This window comes from Rhea americana, unplaced genomic scaffold (genome assembly GCF_003343005.1).
Source record: "Rhea americana isolate MKP2758 unplaced genomic scaffold, rheAme1 scaffold_48, whole genome shotgun sequence".
In the NCBI taxonomy this organism is placed as follows: Eukaryota; Metazoa; Chordata; class Aves; order Rheiformes; family Rheidae; genus Rhea; species Rhea americana.
The window spans coordinates 2,706,911-2,728,295 of record NW_028186623.1 but is presented as its reverse complement, the minus strand read 5'-3'; the positions used below and the strand labels follow the sequence as shown (position 1 = coordinate 2,728,295).

The 21,385-nt window shown below is 39.9% G+C and overlaps 1 protein-coding gene across 1 annotated transcript; it reads left to right on the top strand.

Moving 5' to 3' along the window:
- Nucleotides 1-2,803: 2,803 nt before the first annotated feature.
- Nucleotides 2,804-20,633, top strand: ATP12A (ATPase H+/K+ transporting non-gastric alpha2 subunit; the record flags this gene model as incomplete). The annotated part of the gene is made up of 22 exons (XM_085316897.1): nt 2,804-2,953; nt 4,684-4,743; nt 5,618-5,821; nt 6,426-6,539; nt 6,716-6,850; nt 7,357-7,474; nt 7,672-7,940; nt 9,001-9,199; nt 9,671-9,780; nt 10,506-10,640; nt 10,916-11,108; nt 11,556-11,731; nt 12,786-12,922; nt 13,629-13,779; nt 15,563-15,731; nt 16,476-16,630; nt 17,291-17,414; nt 17,771-17,916; nt 18,569-18,702; nt 19,640-19,741; nt 20,323-20,414; nt 20,605-20,633. Coding segments are annotated over 22 exons (3,102 nt in total), but the record flags the coding sequence as incomplete, so codon positions are not given.
- Between the last annotated feature and the right edge of the window lie 752 nt (nt 20,634-21,385).

Here is a 21,385-nt window from a genome sequence, read left to right as displayed (position 1 = left end):
TGTTGAAAGGAGCACTGCTTCAGTCAATTATTAGAAGTCACTTAACAAGAGACATACAAACTTCTCATGTCCCTGTTAGCATCTAAATAGCACAGGCATCTGACTTTTAGGGACCCTAAGTAGGAAAAGAGCTTGCCATGTAAACAGCTATGCGAGGCAAAATATGGACAAGACTTCCTTTACCCCACCATATATTGCCATGATAGCTAGAAATCATAAGGGGAGTTTGCTTCTGGAAAGTCTCTAAAGGAAACTCTTGGCTTCTAGCAAGATGAATAATACACCTGTTCCTCAGCTGCGAGCAAACACTACAAAGGAGTAATTAGAAACTATCTGACCTGAAACCCACATGCCCATTACTGCGGTATTTTTCCACCTACTACAGGTGAAACAGAAGATGGGCTGGACCTAGCAGTGGAGGGGTGGAGTGGCAGTGCAAGATGCTGATTTATAAAGCACTAGCAAACACTGCTCTTTCTCCGCAGGTTCTGGACAACAAACCTGTCCTGCCTGAAGGATGTCAAAGTGCGAGCAGTATTCCAGCTAACGAATGTTCATCAGCTGAGAGGGAACTACAACCTCTGTGAGCTTTTGCACTCCAATAGCCCAAACTGTTTGGAGCTACTAAATTCTCTGGTTGAGTTTTTGGTTTTCATCCAGACACTTTGCCTTGTCTGCTTTACTCCATCAGGAAAGAAAGAAAATCACCAAGATGGTAAAGGTGAGTACACTGTTGACCAAAATTGCTGTTCCTGAACATGTGGTTTCTTCTTCAGAACTAGTATTAACTTTTAAGTTTTGATATACATAGGTATATTATGCATGTGAGCTAAGTGAATACTGGAACTAATGCTAGACATTGTTGTGCATCCAGTGCAACATCTGATTTTTTCACGCTATACAAGAGTATGCTTCTAATCCTAAAAAGCAAAGACAGCAGACTGGATAGAAAACAATTCTGTGAATGGCTGGCTGCTTCTTCAACAGTTCCACGAACACTATTTGTTTTGCAAATGCCAAGAGCTGACAGTTTCTCTGCTTGAGAGAAGAATCCCAGCAGCCCTCCTCTGAAGGCTAAAAGTAGATCGTACATAGAGGTGATCAATAGATTTTATTAACATCTTGAATTTTCTTTATTATTCTCCTCCATCTGCTAAGTTCTCAAAACAGATAGTGTGGGTTTTTTTTTGTTTGTTTGTTTGTTTTCCTTCTCCTGGTCTTTCTCTACTTTATGGAGATTTGAAAAGCTGAACAGATTTTTGGGTGGTATGGTTAAGGAAGGAGAAGGAAGAGGTGGGTGACGAAAAAATTCCAACAGATAAACCAGATTGTGCATCTTTGTCAAGGAAGAAGAATGAGAACTTCTTGTAACAGAGATGTCCTTTATCTGGGTTATGTATAACCGAACAAATTGAAGTGCTTTAGGAGAAGGATTGCAGATATTTACCTTCTCAAACTACCCACAAATTCTTAGCTTTTCCCTTCTCCAATTGCTAAGGTCAAGACTTCAACATTCCTCTAATTCAAGAGTATCTGAGGATATGATGCCAGTTCTGAGTTCAAAAAAAGACTAAGTTTTAAGATGTTTCAATCATTTGAGCTCTCTGGTTTAGTCTGTATGCCATCCTAGAAAAGATTAAGATACATACTTTCAACTCATCTGAAATATTACCTCTGCAGGAGTACAAACATTGACAAGAGTCCTGCAAAATGCACATGTACTCTTTAGACAAATAGCAACAGCATGCATGCTCACACATCCCACTAGTAAAGCACACCAGCAGATAAGATCTGGTAAGCATGACTCTGATGAAGTTCTGACAGTTAATCTCTAAGGAACCCAGTGAGAAACAAGGTCAACCAAATAGCTCTTCCATGGAACAGCAAGTGGTTTACAAGATAATTAGGATCCAGAACATTATGATTATAGAAGCTGGTGAATTAACAACACAGCAAGTTTGTCCTTTAGACTATGATATTAACTTGAAGTTAAGAGGTAGGAAAAAGCCCCATAGATTATTAGTAAAAGCAAAACATTTTAACAGGCTTGGCAGCTTTCCTAGATTATTTAAAAGTTCTATATACCTGGTAGTGGACTGGCAAAATTGAGCAAAGGGTTCACCATCACCTTGTCAATTCTGAGCTCTCTGTGAGAAGAAACAGACTCCTTTCTCTTTGGCCACCAGTATGATGTTTACCCTCATTTCTCACTATGGGATCAAGCAACACTAATTTCACAACTAAACTGCTGAAGTTGCAATAACATTTGTTTTTCTTGCTCTTTAAAGAGAGATCGTTCACTGTATTATATACATGCGTAAATCTGAATTTTGAATGAAAAGAAAAAAGTTTATCTTGAAGTCATGTACTTGGAAAGCTCCAGGCACATGCAAAGAAAATAGCTCACTAACATCTCCTGGTTTTTAATCTTTTGATTTTACACCAATCTTTTCCTTGGAGCTGATACATGGTTTAATAGTTTAAGCTGGCAGTGCTGAGATCCTGGGCTCCTGTATTCCTACACTGCGTGTCAAACTAAAAAATACTAAAAGTTTTGTACATTTCTACAGAAATCACTGTAATTTATGTCTGCTGAAGACCCGACCAAGAGTGCTGTAATAGATGCTGTGGAGATCTTAGGGTAGGACAGGTCAAGCACTCTCAGTTGCTAGGAAAAGAGGCAGTAACAACATATAGATAGATTAGAAAAGTGGATTTGTTAGAGTTGTTGTCTGTCATATTTCTTATTGCTTCCTTCAAGTCAAAGCATGTGATCACAACACCAAAACCTTATTTTCTTTAACAGAAAAAGTGTGGTATTTACTCGATTGAGATCAATGAGACAAAAGATCTGGAAAAAACAGAGAAGGCAGATGAAGAGGTTATGTACAAAGACCTGAAAGGCAACAAGAAAAAAAAGAAGACAGAAGACCTTAAGAAGGAACTGGACCTGGTGAGTGCTGCTAAGCTCACATTTCACCAGGCAGGACTGCACTGAGCCTTTGTCTGAAGGAATCCTGGGGAAGGGGCAAAGATCTGTTACAGATCTTAACAGAAGATCTGTTGCACTGGAAGGGTTAATGAGGAAGGATTAGCTTCCTCACACTCTTTGAGATGTGCATTCTAGAAAAGAAGTTGTGTAGAATTAGTGCCTCTAATGAAAGAATGATTCTAAGAATGCTAAGATCTGCTCTGGCTCAGAACAGTTCCTCTCTACTCCCCAAACAGGTCTGCACTTTCCCAGGCAAAATAACTACAACCAAGGTTTTCTCAGAACTTCCAATTGCACAGTCAGTGAGGAAACAGAGGGAAAGGCAGATGCAATATGTTTTGTTTCAGAGACTTCCAGTCAGTCCAAAAATATACATCAGCTTTAGAAGTAGGTTCTTCCCCTCTCCCCCTTCAAACAAACTGTACTGTACTTGGAAAAGAGAGCACTAAGCTGGAGCTCAAGAAACCTATATTTTGTTTCTGTTTTGCCACTGACCTGCTGGCTGAGCTTGGAAAAGTTGCTTCCTGTCTATACCTTTCAGTTCCTCAGTCTGGAAAATGAAGATAATTATACTGACCTCTTTTCTGAATTGCTTTGAGAGCAACGGACAAGACAGGTTGTTTATGGGCTAGACAGTATTTCAAAGGCAAGGAAACCCCAAAATATGGCATCAACTCACCCATCATCTTCCCAAGATCCATCTACGTACCAGCTAAAGAATTCTCAGTGCATCTCATCTTTTCCACCAGGGGATGTAATACTACCTTCATGTACCAAATGGGAAGCCAAAGCACAGACAAGTTAGTTGACACAGCCAGGTATCAACGAATCATTCTGTGAAAACAACAGTGAGAACTTAAAATATCTTGGCTTTTAAATCCCTGTTCAGTGTAAGATATAAGTAGGACAACGACACCACAGAGATGTCACTGCAGGGAAAGGAGAAAACGGTTCCGATTTCCCTCTCCTGCACTTTTTTTTAACTGTGGTTAGATCCTGTTGCTTCTCTTCTGCAAATAATTCCACACACCCTACCCTGTCAGTCAGGTGCAAAGATTGTCACACACATTCTGACACCAAAGCCTTTCTTCTATCAATATATTGCTTATGCCACTGGATATTGGGGTCTTATAGCATGTAAGAATGTAAACAGGAACTATTTATCTAAAAGAAGAAGAGTTATTCGTGGTAAGTCGTATTAACATGAAAGCATCATTCTGTTCTTGTGACAGATTTGCCGGAGGAGGGAGATATTTACAAATGTACTCCCAAAACCAAAAGAGAAATGTAGCTACCATCTTCCAGTGAAGTGTGTTCTCTTAGGTACTTAAATGCATCTACCAAAACCTTTTTCCACATATCAGTTAAGCTTCTTAACACCACATGAGATATTTTTGTTCACATTTGTTGTGAAATCCCTCTTATTTCTGTTCAAGTCAAGTGAAAATGATTTGCAGGGTATTTTTTTTTCAAAAAAGCAAACAGCAGAGTTGAGAATAGAAAAGAGTAGGTTCGTGCTTTTTGTGAAAAAATGCACACTGTCTATCTATGAAGCTAGGATGTCACAGTAGGAACTGGACCCACAGTCCCAGATGTTAAAGCAGTTTGAACATTCTCCACACCCTGAAACACAAGTTCTAACAGCCTGACATTCTGCTCACTATCATTTTCTCTTTCTTTTGGGGATCCAGGATGACCACAAACTCAGCACTGAGGAACTGGAAGAAAAGTATGGTACAAGCATCAGCAAAGTAAGTCCACTGGGTATCATTAAGAAACTGCTCGAATCAAGTGCCTTCATTTACCTCTGGCTGATCCAAAGTTTCGTAGAGGCAGTGGGAAAGCATTCAAATCAATAGATCGTATATATGAATACGATACACAAAAAGCCAGTAAAACCTACAAACACATAGCAAGCCAATCAGCAGCACTCACCTGGATTTAGCCTGGAGCTTCTCCCAAGTCTGAAGGAGTCTTATCTATTGTCTTAAAATCTAACTCTCTGTACAAAACTTGAACTCAATATTTTAAGCAGCTTCCTTAAAGATCGAGAAAGTTTTTATTTGATGCTCAGAAATCACCACAATTCATTTCTCACTACCACTGTCTGTAACAATCTATAGCAAGTAAGAACATGGGAAATGGTTTTATCTTGAAGGAAACAGTAGATATGAGAAACTGTACACTGAGTTTCTCTGACACCTAACAGTGTTGCCTTTGAACATCAAAGCATGCAACATGTGCCGAGTACACAGAGTAAGTCCAAGGACCTCATGAACCACAGACTTCCTAGTGAAACACCAAACAACAGCAAAAAAATTGTTGAAGACATTTGTTTTTAGTACATGTATATTTGACAGATAACTGTCAGAGAATGAAAACTCCTAATGAACACTGCCTCAAATTCAATGCTCCAATAAAGAAATCAGTGTTTCTCCATAGCAGATTCTAATAGAAGCCACCCTGAAATCAGAGAGTTTGGGAATCAAAGATGCAGGTTACTGCAGCTGATCCATCACAGAAATAATGTTTAAGGAACAAGCAACATGTAAATTTTGTTCTGAGTTGAGACATACAAATCTGTTCTCTGTGACTTCATTTTAATGGTGTCATTTACTTTTGCAGGGTCTCTCCAGTGCAAGAGCAGCAGAGATTTTGGCTCGGGATGGTCCCAACTCACTCAGTCCTCCCAAAGCCACTCCTGAAATTGTTAAGTTCCTCAAGCAGATGGTGGGAGGGTTTTCCATCCTCTTATGGATAGGAGCTGCCTTCTCCTGGATTTCATTTGGCATTCAGTTTGCTCAGGGAGCTGAATCGCGCTTTGACAACGTAAGTATTTGAATAACTACAAAGTGAGTATTTGACTCTGTGACGATATAAGTAGTTTAAATACTACTTCATAGCTATTCAGTAACTACAATGAGGCATTTTATTCTTTCAGCGCTCTGCCTCTGCTACTGAATGTTTCTGATAAGTGCCCAAATACCTGACATACCACTTCTGTCTAAGAGTGCCTGTCCAAGGGTTTATAACCACTGCCCATAATCGTATTTCTTGAGTATTCGTAAGAGGAATACTGAAGGCCATAAAGGACTTCAGGAGCCTTTGACTTTGATTCCCTTTTGAGGTACATTTTGCTGGGAATACAATTTATTTGGGTTCGTGTCAGCTTTTAGTTTGGAGAAGGCTTTGAGAGAGACAGGAATCTTGCTATTAAAACCTCTTTTTGTACCGAAGGAGCCTTAGTTGATCACTAATATGGCAAAACCAGAAACTACTTTTTTTATTTTTTTAATTAAAGAACTTTTAGACTGGCCCAAAATCTCATTTTATGAGTCTCCTGAGACAACATAGCAGAATTGTAATTTATTCCAGTGAAAGTAGTCCTGAACACACAATCTAAATTAACTGGATTCCTTCTTTCATTGATCAGCTCTACCTTGGTGTAGTCCTTGCACTGGTGGTCATACTCACTGGTATCTTCGCTTACTATCAAGAAGCTAAAAGCACAAACATCATGGCCAGCTTCAGTAAAATGATTCCACAGGTAAGAGTAACCAAGAAACTCTACTTGAGATAGTTTGTTCTCATAGTGCACCTTCAAATGACAACAGTGAGACCTGAGCAGTAAACACCCTGAATTCTGTGCACAAAGCTGAATTTAGCTCTAAGACACTCGGAGGACGGGGCAATGCTTACTTTTGTTGTACATTCGTCTTACAGCAAGCTCGTGCCATCAGAGATGCAGAAAAGAAGGAGTTGTCAGCAGACCAGCTGGTTGTTGGAGATATTGTGGAAATAAAGGGTGGAGATAGGATCCCAGCGGACATCCGTCTGATCTTTACTCAGGGCTGTAAGGTATAATGATGCGTAAGGTGTGGGGAGAGGGGAAAAACACGGTTAAGAGGCTTTATTACACAGGAAGAATTTCTCAGCACCTAACAGGAATTATCAGATCCTTGATTAGACACAATGTCTATGCAGAAGCTCTAGTGTGATGCCCAGCTCATGCACTACCCCACCCTTCTGAACACCAAAATAAGCCACTGTGACCATATCATACTCTGGCAATACTCTCTGACAGGGAAGAGGTAGAAACACCAATACAATACTAGTGTCTCCACAGACTTGGAAGTAGATCTTCGTATCATGTTTTCTTCCAGGCTGCTACCCTAAATCCCCTTGACAGACGGATGACATTGACTGAACTGAATTCCCACAGAAATAGATTCTCTCAGTAACACAGGCACTCAGAGACGATAGCACTGTGATCTATTATCAAATGTGTTGCTGTCTTATCTTCTGGGCAATACGTAATCACATATTACTAATTTTAATATAGGCATGTCTTTGTTTTGTTAAAGGTGGACAATTCTTCACTCACCGGGGAATCAGAACCACAGTCCCGTTCCTGTGACTTCACCCACGAGAACCCCTTGGAGACTAAGAATATTGCGTTCTACTCAACCACCTGCGTGGAAGGTGTGTACAAAGAGCAGGGTGTCCAGAAATGACACGTGCAAAGGATGCTACATAATACTGCTAACATATTTTCAACATAAGCCTATGGTGATGTTTCAGTCACACAAAGGCTGAGAAAGATCTCTGTCAAAGCAGTACTGTGTTTAGAAGACAGGATCAATCCCTCTTCGAGTTGACAGCCTGCTATTTCTTTGTAGGCACTGCTACTGGCATTGTAATCAACACTGGGGATCGCACTATCATTGGGCGCATTGCCTCTCTCGCATCGGGAGTCGGGAACGAGAAAACACCCATTGCTATTGAGATAGAACATTTTGTCTACCTGGTGGCAGGAGTGGCCATTTCCATTGGTGTTCTCTTCTTCATCATTTCTCTTTCAATGAGAAACAAGTTTTTGGACTCCATCATCTTTCTCATTGGCATCATTGTGGCCAATGTGCCAGAGGGACTGCTAGCCACAGTAACGGTAAGTCTGTGTTGGAATCCACTGGCTGCCACTGCAGTTCCTCATCTCTCTTAAGTTCTTTACGGTGTAAAACTATTTGATGAAAAACAGGACGGATGCTCACTCTATTAAGTGACTTAGCAGAGTCAAGTTAAAAACAGGGGTATTTTTTTCATGAAATCAAAAGGATAAACATAAACATTTCTTCAAATTTCAATGAATTCTGAAATTCTACACTAGCTGTGAAAAAAAAATCAAATTCAGATTTACTTCACCCTCCCTCCCTGTTTCTGCTGACCCTTTCTTTAGCAGTTTTGTAGCAAACTGACAGCATCTGCTTTAGTGTTCACACACAGCTTTCTACCCACTCTAAAATCATTACCACAAAGAGATTTTTTTCAGAGTTGGCACCTTCCTAGGTCATAACAGGGAACTCTGATATAGCTCAGCCACCTATCCTAAGAACTTCATCACAAAAATCCTAAGGCAGTGTTACTATAGAACGTTATTTAAGCACCATTCTGCCTCAGTTGCTACCCATGCATGACATGAATCATTTCCCCACAGCCTGTTCCTGTTTGAAATGAGGCTATGGTACCCTAAAGAGTGTATGGGATTTCTAGACATTAACTCAAACAAAGCACTAGTAAAATCCGTGGCTGAAAAGCAGCAGGAGAATAGCCAAGCAGTACTAGCCCTAAAGTACACCAAGAGTGACCAAGACCAACTAGAAGTTTTGCAATAATGAGGAGAATTAGTTCAGAATTCATTAAGCTGGCAATCAGCAGCTCCTCCCAAATAGCTTCTTTCATCTAGAACGGCCTCTTAACTAGATACTCCACTCTATTTCCATCAGCATGCAAGCAGGTTCTTTCCAACATATGTTCTTTTGCTAGTTACAGCCAAACCTCTGATCTTAATAATGCCATTACAAATAAAAAAAACGTGCTGCTGTCAACCAAAAGGTAGAAGTCTTTTAAAAGAAGTTCGCTTTGAAAAAAACAGCAAGCTTGTAACCTCATTTTGTTGTTCTTTAACTATGCCTTACTAACAGTCAGCTCAACTTCTTTACATCTGCCAGGTGAGTTTGTCTCTGACAGCCAAGCGGATGGCAAAGAAGAACTGTTTGGTGAAGAACTTGGAAGCTGTAGAAACACTAGGTTCTACCTCTATCATCTGCTCTGACAAGACAGGGACCCTCACACAAAACAGGATGACTGTTGCTCACCTCTGGTTTGATGATCAGATCTACTCAGCTGACACCAGTGAAGATCAGACAAGTAAATAACGGGAACAGGGGATCTGGGAAACTAAATGGATTGAACATGGCGTTTCACATCCACTGGCTGTTGAACTGATGTCAATAGGGATGTTTTTTAATAGCTAAGTAGATATGTCTCCCTGCCACACAAAAATGCAGTCTGCGATAGCAAAGTCCCTTCTTAGTCATATAGCAATGTGAAGAAAGAACTAAAATCTGAATTCCACTCACAGAAAGTAAGTCTGGAGGAGGTTTTAATCCAGATCCATTTACCAACAGTAAATTTAGTAGGGAAATAAACAGAGTAACTTTGCCAGAACTGTTAGTTGAGAGATGGAAAAGTTTGTGTCAAATTATTTTTCTATAACAGAACCTATCAAAAGAGCAATTTGTTTCTGCAAATAATTCAACCCTTTTATTTCAAACTTAAGCTTCTTATGCTATCAAGCAATATGTTGAAGGACACAATATTTATTTTACTTCCTCACAGCCCAGCCTTTTGATCAAAGTTCTCAGACATGGATAGCATTATCAAAAATTGTAACTCTCTGCAACCGAGCAGAATTCAAACCAGGACAGGAGAACCTCCCAATAATGAAGGTACCACTTACTTCATATCAATTTATTCCTCTTCCTCTGAAACAATTTATAAGGATTATTGTATTTAGCTTTACCAGTCTCTTCAGTTTTAACGTGCCCAGGTTTGAAGTTAGTATTTGCTACATACTCACAGAAAGTTTGAAGAACAGGGTGGGGGGGAAACATAAAACCAAGAGCAGCTATCACTATAAGTAAAAAGACAATTCAAGTATCAGGAATTTTCCTACTACACTATTAATTTAATACAGCAAGAGATAGAAAAAGTAAGCATGCCTTGCTTAACATCTTTACCATGACCACTTGAAGTGGAATAGTCTGGTGACTAGACTATAGGCAATATACATCCCTGATCTCTACTATTTATTCCATCAATGCCTTCTTCAAAGTCATTTCATTCTATCCATTTGTTAGCTCAGCTGCATGCGCATACTGCTCTCACTCTAGAACTGCATTATAAAGCTTCCACCGAAACCTGAAAGTCATTACAAATCTTGCACTTTCTCAGAATCATACACTAATTTCATCTCTTTGCAACAACTTTGATTTAACAACTGTAAAACATGCCTCAAACTGTTAGTGTAATGATTTTTCAGAACAACTGTTGCTTCATGTAGGTTCACTGATACTTAAACATGTGAAGAATGCTGCAAAAATATAAAGGCTCTCTTGGTAGAAGTGCAGAAGCATATATACTACAAACTGTTTCCTCTTTTTTGTGCATATAGAGAGTTGTGGTAGGCGATGCCTCTGAAACAGCTCTGCTGAAATTTGCAGAAGTAGTTTTGGGTGACGTCATGGATATTAGAGCGCGAAACAAGAAAGTGGCTGAAATTCCCTTCAACTCTACCAACAAATTTCAGGTGTGTTCTATTTTTGGAAATTAGGCCAGGCGGTTTCCAACCGGTTTCTATTATCATGTCTAACTCAACTATTTGTGACATGCCAGTCTTAGCGTGGAAACGCAATGACATGGGAAATTTAAGCTATAATGAATGTAGCTCATCCCATTTCATGGAAAGAACAATATTTTCAGGGAAAATGGTAAGAAACATTATTTCCATTCAAAGTGACCAAAACCAGAGACAGATGATATCATATATTCTCTTTCAAATTATTTCATGTTTGTGGCATGCAGCTTTCCATTCACGAGACTGACGATCCCAATGACAAACGCTTTCTGCTGGTGATGAAAGGTGCCCCAGAGAGGATTCTAGAGAAATGTAGCACCATCATGATCAATGGCAAGGAAGAACCACTGGACAGCGAAAAGGCAGCAGCTTTCCAAACAGCATACATGGAGCTGGGGGGCATGGGAGAGAGAGTCCTGGGTGAGTACAATCAGGGGCACTGCGGTGCAAAATGAGGTTTCAAATCCTGGTACAATCCAGTGCTTCTGGGCTTAATTCCTCTTGCAGTGGAGGCAAAAAAGAAAAGCATATAGCCTCTCAAGTAGAATGTTAAAATCTCACTGATATGCTCCAAGTTCTCTGTGGCAGAGACCTTCTTATCAGTATATATTGATTTTTTTGTCCTGCCACACTGCATAGCTAAGAAAAATCTGTATCTAATCCACGTTGTTGCACTAAATGCCAAGTCTATACAAACTTCAATGTGCAGGCTACTGCAGCAGATTAAAAATTCCATCATGAAAAGCTATACATTAAATTCACTACAGATTTATAGACCAAAAAAAAAAAAAAAATCAAACCCTTAGCAAGCTCTCCTCTTTTTCCCACCATCTCCTGTTCATTTCATCATCTTAAATTTGTTTCCAGGTTTCTGTCATTTGTATCTGCCTGAAAACGAGTTTCCAGACACTTACCCATTTGACACAGATTCCATGAACTTCCCCACTTCTAACCTGTGCTTTGTTGGGCTCTTATCTATGATCGATCCACCACGTTCCACAGTGCCAGATGCTGTCTCAAAATGCCGGAGTGCTGGGATCAAGGTAGGGTTTCCACAATGAAGCATACAGTGAGTCTACAAAAAGACTCATGATAATAAAACCATAAGGTCTTCCACTGCATTGTCATTAAATATCTTTCTAGAGGCATCTATGAAAAGATGTAAACACTCGAGTCATTAACATTGTTTTGCAATTATAACTTGAAGAAATTACTTGAAGGTCTGGAGAGCCATAAAGGTTTAGATCAGTTTATGTGGGAATCAGACCACAGTAAAGATGTGTGGAACTGAGACTGAATATCCAAATTTGGAAAAGCTCACTGGATCTATTCCTAAAATACAGAAACCATTGCCAGCTAGAATTAATGATTTGTAAACAGTGTAAAGCAATAGAAATAATTCTCAAGAAAGTATAAGGACGCAGATTCTAAGGGCTACACTTGTTACGAACTTTCATGCACAGGAGTCATTAAAATCTCAAAACTGGTCAAGCTGACCTGATGCACCAATTCTGATTTCACTCCCAAGAGACCCACATATGAATTCTCAGCTCTAGGTTCAGAGGTAATCTGGCTAAATAAAGCAAAATTGCTATTAAAATTACTGATCCCAGATTAGATGAATCCCAAGTCCCAACACTGACTTGATTTTTTTGTAGTCTGAAGACAGACATGGCAATTAGCAACCCTTCTTCAAGAAATATTTAGAAAAATCATTGATTTGTCTGTCAGGACACTTGAGTCACAAGGGTCCAGTTTATGACGTGATTCTCTAACAAGCCTTTGAGTATACGTAATGTAAATTCATACACAAAAGCTTCTTTATTCTGCATTATTCTGACCTTGCTAGGTGTGATAAATAGTTCCCTTACAGCCCGGATAAAATAAGGCCAACAACAAGAGGTACAGAACTAGTGTAAATACAGAGCTAATTTATTAATAGTCATAATTTGTCTTTCTTCTGTACACATTAGACTTTTCCAAGTGCAGATTGGATAATTGCTTCCTGGTCTACAACAATAGATTATTTCATCTTATCTCTCTACATCTATTGCATACACATTTCTCACTCACCCTAAGTGCTTGTCCCTTCCTCAGGTTATCATGGTCACTGGCGATCATCCAATCACTGCCAAGGCCATTGCCAAGAGCGTAGGTATCATTTCAGCCACCAGTGAGACTGTGGAAGATTTGGCAAAGCGCCTCAACATTCCAGTCGAGCAAGTCGACAGACGGTAAGAGCAGACAGAACACGCAGGATACGTACGGCCTCATCTTCTGACAGCTACGCCTTCTCCCTCCACAATGCTTTTAGCCTATTCCACACTACGGCTGCTTGGAACACTCCCAGCCGTTGTGTCCACGCAGTGCGTCGCCTCTACCTAAATAACTATGCACGTAAGGTCAGTGCGTCTCAGCCTTCACTGGCCCTTGAAAATTCCCAGCAAGTAAAACTCTGCAGAACATGCTGGGCTTTGCTGTCACTGCCAACCTGAAAAAACATGCACTTACAAAAAGCAAAATCTAGAATCACATGCAGTGCTGGATGATGACAGTTCAAGTTCTCTTATCAATGTGAAAATATTAGCATACTTAGAGAAACATAAAAGCTTCTTATAGAAAAGAAGCCCCCTCCACCACCACCACTGCTCCACTCCACCCTACCCCACCTGGACTCCTCTTTACCATCATCTTCTGCTGTTTCTGTCTACTCAGAAGGAAGCTTCAATTACTTCCTTCTGTATCTAGGTAACTGTAACACAGTCCGCATTTCCACATTCAGCTTTCATTCAGCACCTGCTGATTAACAACTAAAGCTTCTGAAATTAACTCTATTTGCTGCTTTCCTCACTTTTGAGCTGCATATGTTGTATGAGTGCACTGTTTTTATCTAAACCTTCTGATACGAAAATTTACCCAGCTTTCTCATGGCTATTGCAGGCAAGCTACAGCAGCAGTAGTTAATGGGATGGAACTGAAGGATATGAGCTTGCAGCAACTGGATGAGGTCTTGTGTAACCATTCAGAGATAGTCTTTGCTCGGACATCGCCCCAACAGAAGCTGATTATAGTGGAAGGCTGCCAAAGACAGGTGAGTAAGAGGTGTAAAAGGTTATATACAGATACAGCTATAGGGCATTCACTAGGCAGTAGCTTTTCCTCAGGTATCATCCCCTAGGTGAGAGGATGGAAGACAATTTGCAATGCACTCTAAGCTTTGCTGATATTCTTTCGTTGTGCAAGGACACTATCTATTAGATTGCCAAATAACGACTAATGACGAAGTGAAATAAGGTATGAATCACATAAAATGTCATAGCATGATTTATACAGGGACAAGCCTTGTAATTACTTCCAAAGACTGTACAACAACTCACAGAACTTTACAAACAGAAGGCAGGATTTAAAGAGAGTTTGTCCCATCTGCAGGCACTATTGTTATGTAAAGTAGTATTAACTGCAGCAAGCACAAGAGGCAGAGGAAAAGAAATGAGATGCGCTGCACTCAGAAAAAGAGTCACATTGTCATCAGAGGATTTTCCCCTTTGACACAACATTTTCTGAACTGCAAGCTACAGGACCGCCCTGCATAAATTTTGCAAACATGCAAACAAAGCAGATGCAGGCACAAGCCATTATTTTATTTTTGTAATTACACCAGAGCTGAGCTTTCCAATCATCATTATCAGCGCTTTGGTTTTAAGCCTGAATTGCTTTTGGGGCAGGGGGATAAAATCTTTCTATTTCATCTCTTTTTTGCCTTTTTTTTGTCTTTCTGAATGGCCTTTGGCTGACATAGAGTAAATGTGTTCTGTGCTGCTTAGACACCCACGCTTCTAGTGGATTTATCTTTTTAAAGGATAAAGAGGAATGACCCCTCCAACCCCTAAGCCAGCCAGTCTACATGCTGTGTTTAATACTGAGAGCTTATGAGCCCTTCTGTACATGGCATTATTCATAGGTAATGACACTATGCTAAATCCTCAAAGGGACAGGACATTCAGTATTCGTTTTAATCAGTTTGCCAGTTTGCCAGGCTTTCTCCCACTCAGAACACACTGAACTGCTATTAAGCTATGAATTTCTGCATCAACTAGAACAGGACCCTTAGCTGCAGTAGATGTTTCTCTGCAAAATACCAGAGAAATTGACTGCAGGAATCAGTTTTTTCCATCTGTTCAGTCACTAGGTACAACTCTAGTCCAAACTGGTAGTGACCAAAAGATGCTGGGTCAGACGAGAAGTCTCTAACTGAACAGTTATGTAATAGACACTTAATACCAAAACTGGCTCATTCTGTAGGCACGTCAGAATAAAGAGGAGGACAGAACATGTGGTGTCTACTGAATCTCCCACAGATGTGCCCGGACCAATTCAGACAGGGACAGGCTATATATACTGGGAGAGATGTCTTCCTTTTTAAGCTCCCTTATAGCCAGGAAGCTGTATAGCATGGAAAGAAATAACCAGATCTTAGATGCATCCACTTCAGATGTCTGCTTTAGAAAGAGATAAATCATACCCCTGAATTTCCCATTTCTCTCTGCTAACTATGAAGGGAGCCTAGACAATACAGACACTATAGCACGGAAGGCTGCTGCTGCACTGATCCTATCTATGGTCTTTCTGAACATCGGATATGTTTTATGTGGGTAGGAAGAAGATTCAAAAAATCATATCCATATGGTTCACAGAGTACCTTCCAGCAGCACAGATTAACTTTAAAAAGCAATGCAGGAATACAGGAAGTACTAACCTATTCATTCTCTCTTAGAGCTTTAAAGACAAGGAGCATGACGAGAGGAGATCTTGCTTAGCAGAAGATAGCACAATCTCCTCAAGAAATCATGTCTGGATCCTTTTGTGTGTTGCAGGGAGCAGTGGTTGCAGTGACTGGAGATGGAGTCAATGACTCCCCTGCTCTGAAAAAAGCAGATATTGGAATTGCTATGGGTATTGCTGGCTCTGATGCAGCTAAAAATGCAGCTGATATGGTACTGCTGGATGATAACTTTGCTTCTATTGTCACAGGAGTGGAAGAAGGTAAAAATAATGTTGCTACATTGCTATCTACTTTCTCATCTGAAAGCTACTGACAGCCACATAGGACTTACAGGTCCTTGTGAATCCCACCATCCCCACCCACTCCCTTCCCTTTTCTTTCATTGCCTTCCTGGATTTGGAAATGTAGTTGTAATACTCAAAAGAGTTTGGGAATTAATTTCATTCACAGACATATGACAAGCTCATAGACAGAAAGAAAATCATCCCTCTCTCCCCTTATCTTTTACGTATATTTGTTAAGCAGAGCAGCCATCGGTCTGCTCTCTTTGGTTTTTCAAACTCCAGACAAAAGCACGTCCCATCTTACTTGCTCCTATACAGTTCTGAGCCTCACAAAGATCCAAGTTTTTCCCTCTACATTTTCATCCAGTAACTTGTTCACACATCATCATCACCCTACTCCATCTGTGACACTATCACACTCTCACAGCAAAGAGATTGCAGTTTCCATTAACACTAAAGCTTATTGTGGGATGGGATTTTTTTTCTCCTCCCGAGATCATTAGTGAAAGAGATTTTTTATTTCCCCTTGAATTTTCAGAAGGGTGGAAGGCAAGGAAGGGGAATAGTTTCAAAAGAAAAAAAAAGAAAAAGGAAAAATAATATGAGGAGTGCAGACACAAACCATAAATACTTTTGCTTCATTTAGTTAAAAATTTCCTTTTTGTTTTTGAAAACACTACTGGCAATTAGCTTTTATAGACATATTTCTCTTTCCTCCAGGCCGCCTGATCTTTGATAACCTGAAGAAAACAATTGCCTACACTCTGACTAAGAATATTGCAGAACTCTGCCCTTTTCTCATCTACATTATTGCCAGCATTCCAATGCCCATTGGCACCATCACCATCCTCTTCATTGACCTGGGCACAGACATTGTAAGTTGTTGCTGTCTCATAACTGGTGTCTTTTTAGTTACTTTTTACTGAAAAATCATGATAAATGAGAGAGGCTGAGTACAAAGGGATGTGCTGCTCACTAGAAGAATTAGCTGTTTTAGCATGGAACCAAGTAAAGAACTAGTGACAGGGTAGAGGACTAGACTGAAAACTGCTGGGTATGGAGGAGGAGGAGATGAAAAAAACTGCAGAGAGAAAAAGGGGGTGAGTGGAAAGAAAAGACTTTTCTTCTCTGCACTGACCAGCAGAACTTTTGGTAGCATCTTTTGATTAGAATATACAGACAAACCATTATTACGAGATCATACAGATTACTGCAGTCAGTACAGGGAAGGAATACCAGACACTCGATCAGAGCCCTGTCTGGGAGATACAGAGAACCCTTTAATGTTTTCAGTGTCCTCTAGTCTTTTGGATTGTCATATGATCATTAAACCTATAAAAGACTTTCTGCCTTCCTTCAAATCTTTTATATGTGTCAACACAGTGCTACATTAGGCCTTCTTTCATTTGCTCTGTATATATTGAAAAACCAAGGTATAGTAACAGAAACACTTGAAAAGTAAAACTTTTCTGGTGAGCCTCTGAGGAGCATACAAATTTTGCCACCAGGATTCTCATGGCTTATTTCTTTTGTAGATTCCCTCCGTTGCATTAGCCTATGAAAAAGCTGAAAGTGATATTATGAACAGGAGACCTCGAAATAAAAGGAAAGACAGGCTGGTGAACGAACAACTTGCTGTTTACTCCTATCTGCACATTGGTAGGTTGGCCTGTTCTCTGAAACTCTATATTGCACTAAAAGAGCAAGACAGAGGCAGCTTCATACAGTCTTGAGAGCAAGAGGGGGATCTGAAATTCAAATCTTTCCTCTGGTCACAGTTCACTATGGTAGCATAGGCAAATAAACTAACTTCTTTCTGTCCCTCATTATGTACCAGTGCAACACTTTCTGTCTACAGAGGTCGAGAAGCTTAAGAGCACTGAGAGCAGTAAAACTGTATTAAAAGCCACGTCAAGTTGCACAGCTTAGGAGATAGTTCAGCACTTAAATCAACAAAATACCCCAGTGCTCCTAGATTTTGCTTCTTCCTCATTCTTCCCTCTTTGATTCTGCAGGTATCATGCAGTCAGTGGGAGCCTTTGTAACTTACTTCACAGTGTATGCTGAACAAGGCTTCCTCCCCTCCACGTTGCTTGGTGTGCGAGTCAACTGGGAAAACAACGCCATCAATGACTTTGAGGATTCATATGGACAGGAATGGGTAAAGAACCACTGACATGCCCTCACACTGTCTCTTATCCAACGCTTTCTGAAAAATTCTGCACTCTTCCAGAATAAAAGATTAGAGAAAGAAAGAAACATTTAAATGTTTAAATAGAGCTGGTTTTCATCTAATGGTCCCTCAGGATAGATTCTTTAGAGCTTCTTCCACCTGGCTCCTCCATTCACACTCCATTTATTCATTCTTCTGGAGTTTCCCTTCTTCTGCCTCAAAGTCCCTGCAAATACATCTTCTCTGGACTTCATGTTTTGAGCATCATAATCTCTCAATTCTGTTTCTGAATAACACTACTGAAATACTTTGCAAACTCTGCCTCCTGCTTTCATTCTTGACCTTCCCTCTCTCACTCTACAGAAATCACAACACACAAAAGCTAATAAAAAATAATTAAAAAAAATAATAAATCAATATGCATTCCTTCCCATACCAGCTTAGTTCTCCTGCTTCATTACTCACCAATAGCAACTTAGCAGACTGGAACAACAGGCCAAAATCTGATCTTTAGACTTCCAAATCTGCAATAACTCTGCATTCATATCGTAATAATTTAAATTCCACTATCTAGGTTTGCAGTCACTTGCAGAAGATGAGTGTCTGACATAACACAGCTATTGTTTTCTTTGCTTTGCAGACTAAATACCAGAGGATGTACCTACAGTGGACTGGCTATACTGCCTTTTTTGTCAGCATCACAATTCAGCAAGTGGCAGACTTGATCATCAGGAAAACACGAAGAAACTCCATTTTCCAGCAAGGTCTTTTCAGGTAAGTTTTGCAGGTTCCTCACCTGACACATTGAAGGATAAATCAGTCCACTGGTAATTTTAGCAGAAGCTTAGTACAGTGATTCAGACCACTGATATTTAGTCTTTGGGCCAAGACTGAATTTGGATTCAAGCAATAGCAAATCTCAGAAAAATGTTTTATGACAGTTTCCCCCCTCCTCTTTCCTATTTCATACTAGTGGGTTTCATTACACAAAAACTTCTTACCATTATACTGAAGATGCACCACCCTAAAAAACAACTCTGCATTCTGTTCAATAAAATGTGGTCTTCTCCCAGGGATTCCTAACTTCCCCCAGAAGAGGTACCTGCTGGTCAAACTCCCTGGCTACCCTCTGCAAAAGAATTTGTATTCTTCAAACCCATAAAAGCCAGGGAGTTAGAAATACCTAACTGGACAGACAGAGGCCATGTATAAAAGCTGGCATCTAGTCAGAGTATAGGAGAGCAAACTGTTTATCTGCAAACACAGAACCTACACCTACGTATATTTTCTTCCTCAGAGATAGGAAAGCAAATTATTTTCCTTTCTTTATCTGCAGGCACAGAGCCTACACCTATGTATATTTTCTTCTCCCACATACCTGAGTCACAATGTGCACATTCTCAATGCAACTCGAGGACATGACCAAAGCATACTGCAGGTCTCCCTCAAGCTAGCTTTGATCCAGATAGGACAGGAACAGTAGCAGGGAAGATACAGGTGAATGTGATACACAAGAATGCTAGAGAGCCTACCAGTTGTTCCACACTACTGCGTTTGCAAGCCCTTATCACCTGATGCACATCGTTGAAGCTGGCTACCACATGCACGGTCATGACTCTGCACACGTCATGGTCTTTGCATTATGCTGCAGCATCAGTTTTTCATACATGGACAGAAGCATGTAAACTTCTCCTCTTTGGTTTTCTTACAGGAACAAAGTCATCTGGGTGGGTATATTTTCCCAGATAGGAATTGCTCTGATTCTTACTTATGGCCTTGGACATGTCACAGCCCTGAACTTCACACCCCTGAGGTGAGTTCTGCTGCGTGCATACTTCCCTTGCCCTTCATGTATAAACAGATCTGGATGTACCACTCTGCCAGGAACAGGCAAACAAGAGCTCAATCCAAAGATAAATATTTAAGAATACTCATTGTGAAGAATGGAGCGAACAATTTCTTAGCCAAAAAAGCTACTATTTTCCACAAAAACATGCCTTTTTTAAAAAAACTAGACTTATTAACAAGGATACAGAAACCTACTTGTGTAGAATAAACATTTTAATTATCTTCCCTGGACTCCCTCAATATTCTTTAGAGGTTAGATAGTATTTTGTTTAATTCTAGAGAAGCAACTTTTATTTTTATCACTTTCAAACTATTCTGTTTTTGTGCCATCTTCACAGACTGCAAGTTTTTTTTTCTAATATTTGGAATAAAAGAATTTAAGTGACTATTTAAGCTTGGGAGGCCTACATGAACACCATTTTATTTCTAATTCCTTGAATGTTTAAAACCCAAGAAGGGCACATTCTCTTTTAGTGAGAAGCGTAACTAGAAAAACAGCTGAGTGCTTAGATGCTTCTGAATAAGAACTTCCTTTCTCACACCCAGGTTTCAGTATTGGCTTGTGGCTGTACCATTTGCCATCTTGATATGGGTTTATGATGAAGTCCGCAAGCTGTTTATCAGGAGATACCCAGGAAGTAAGTAGAATTTTCTGCATTTAGGATTTGAGTGTAAGGAGTCCTTTTCCATCCTTTAATTCATTCACCTCCCTTAGCTCCCTTGGATGGGTGGGCTGCTTAGAAATGGACTGTTTGGTTCTAGTGATTACCTTCTTTTTTGGGGGAAAAATAAAGTTATTGATTTTTTTTCCTCTTTCTTATACTGCAGGCTGGTGGGACAAGAACATGTATTATTGAAATAGTCCTTATCATTGGTCATCTGCCTCCTTGTGGAGACCTTCTTCTCCATCCTCATTCAGCCTCTGCTGCTTAAACGTCCTGTCTGTGCAATAATCACTTGGGCTTGCCCCATGCAGAGTTGAAGACATGTCATGAATTTCATGAAGAAATAAGGACTTAAGAGGCTGATAAATTACCTTCTACTGTACTGTAAAGCTTACACTTGTCTAGAAATTGAAACTCTATCTATTTTTGTAACAAGTACAATTTTCTCTCTTTCTAAGATGAACGTAGAGAGCACCCAGAGACGAAAACACACATAAAGGGTGGGGGGAAAAAGACAAAATCCAAATAATGTAAGGCACTAACTTGCACTAGAGGTGTTTGTTGATTTTTTTGCTTTGGTGCAATTGAATTACAAACGAGTGCAAGCATAAACCTGAATTATGTTACCAGGGGTAACAAGGCTGTATAGGAATAATTTGATAATAAAAGTATTTTCCAGAAAACAGTTCTTCACCTTATTTTCTTGTAAAGACTAAGGACATCTAAGTGAAACCAAAAAGGATCTAATCTCTGCCAGGGTGAAAGAGAAAAGAAGTGCAGCTCTCACTGACTGAGAATAACATACCTCAAAAACCTGTTCAGTTTTGATTAATGCATCTTGGAAACCAAGGCACACTCAGGTGATGTAAGCATTTTAAGAGGTTCAATTAATATTTTAATATTTTCCACAGCCCACAACATATACAGCAAAACAGACCTTAGCA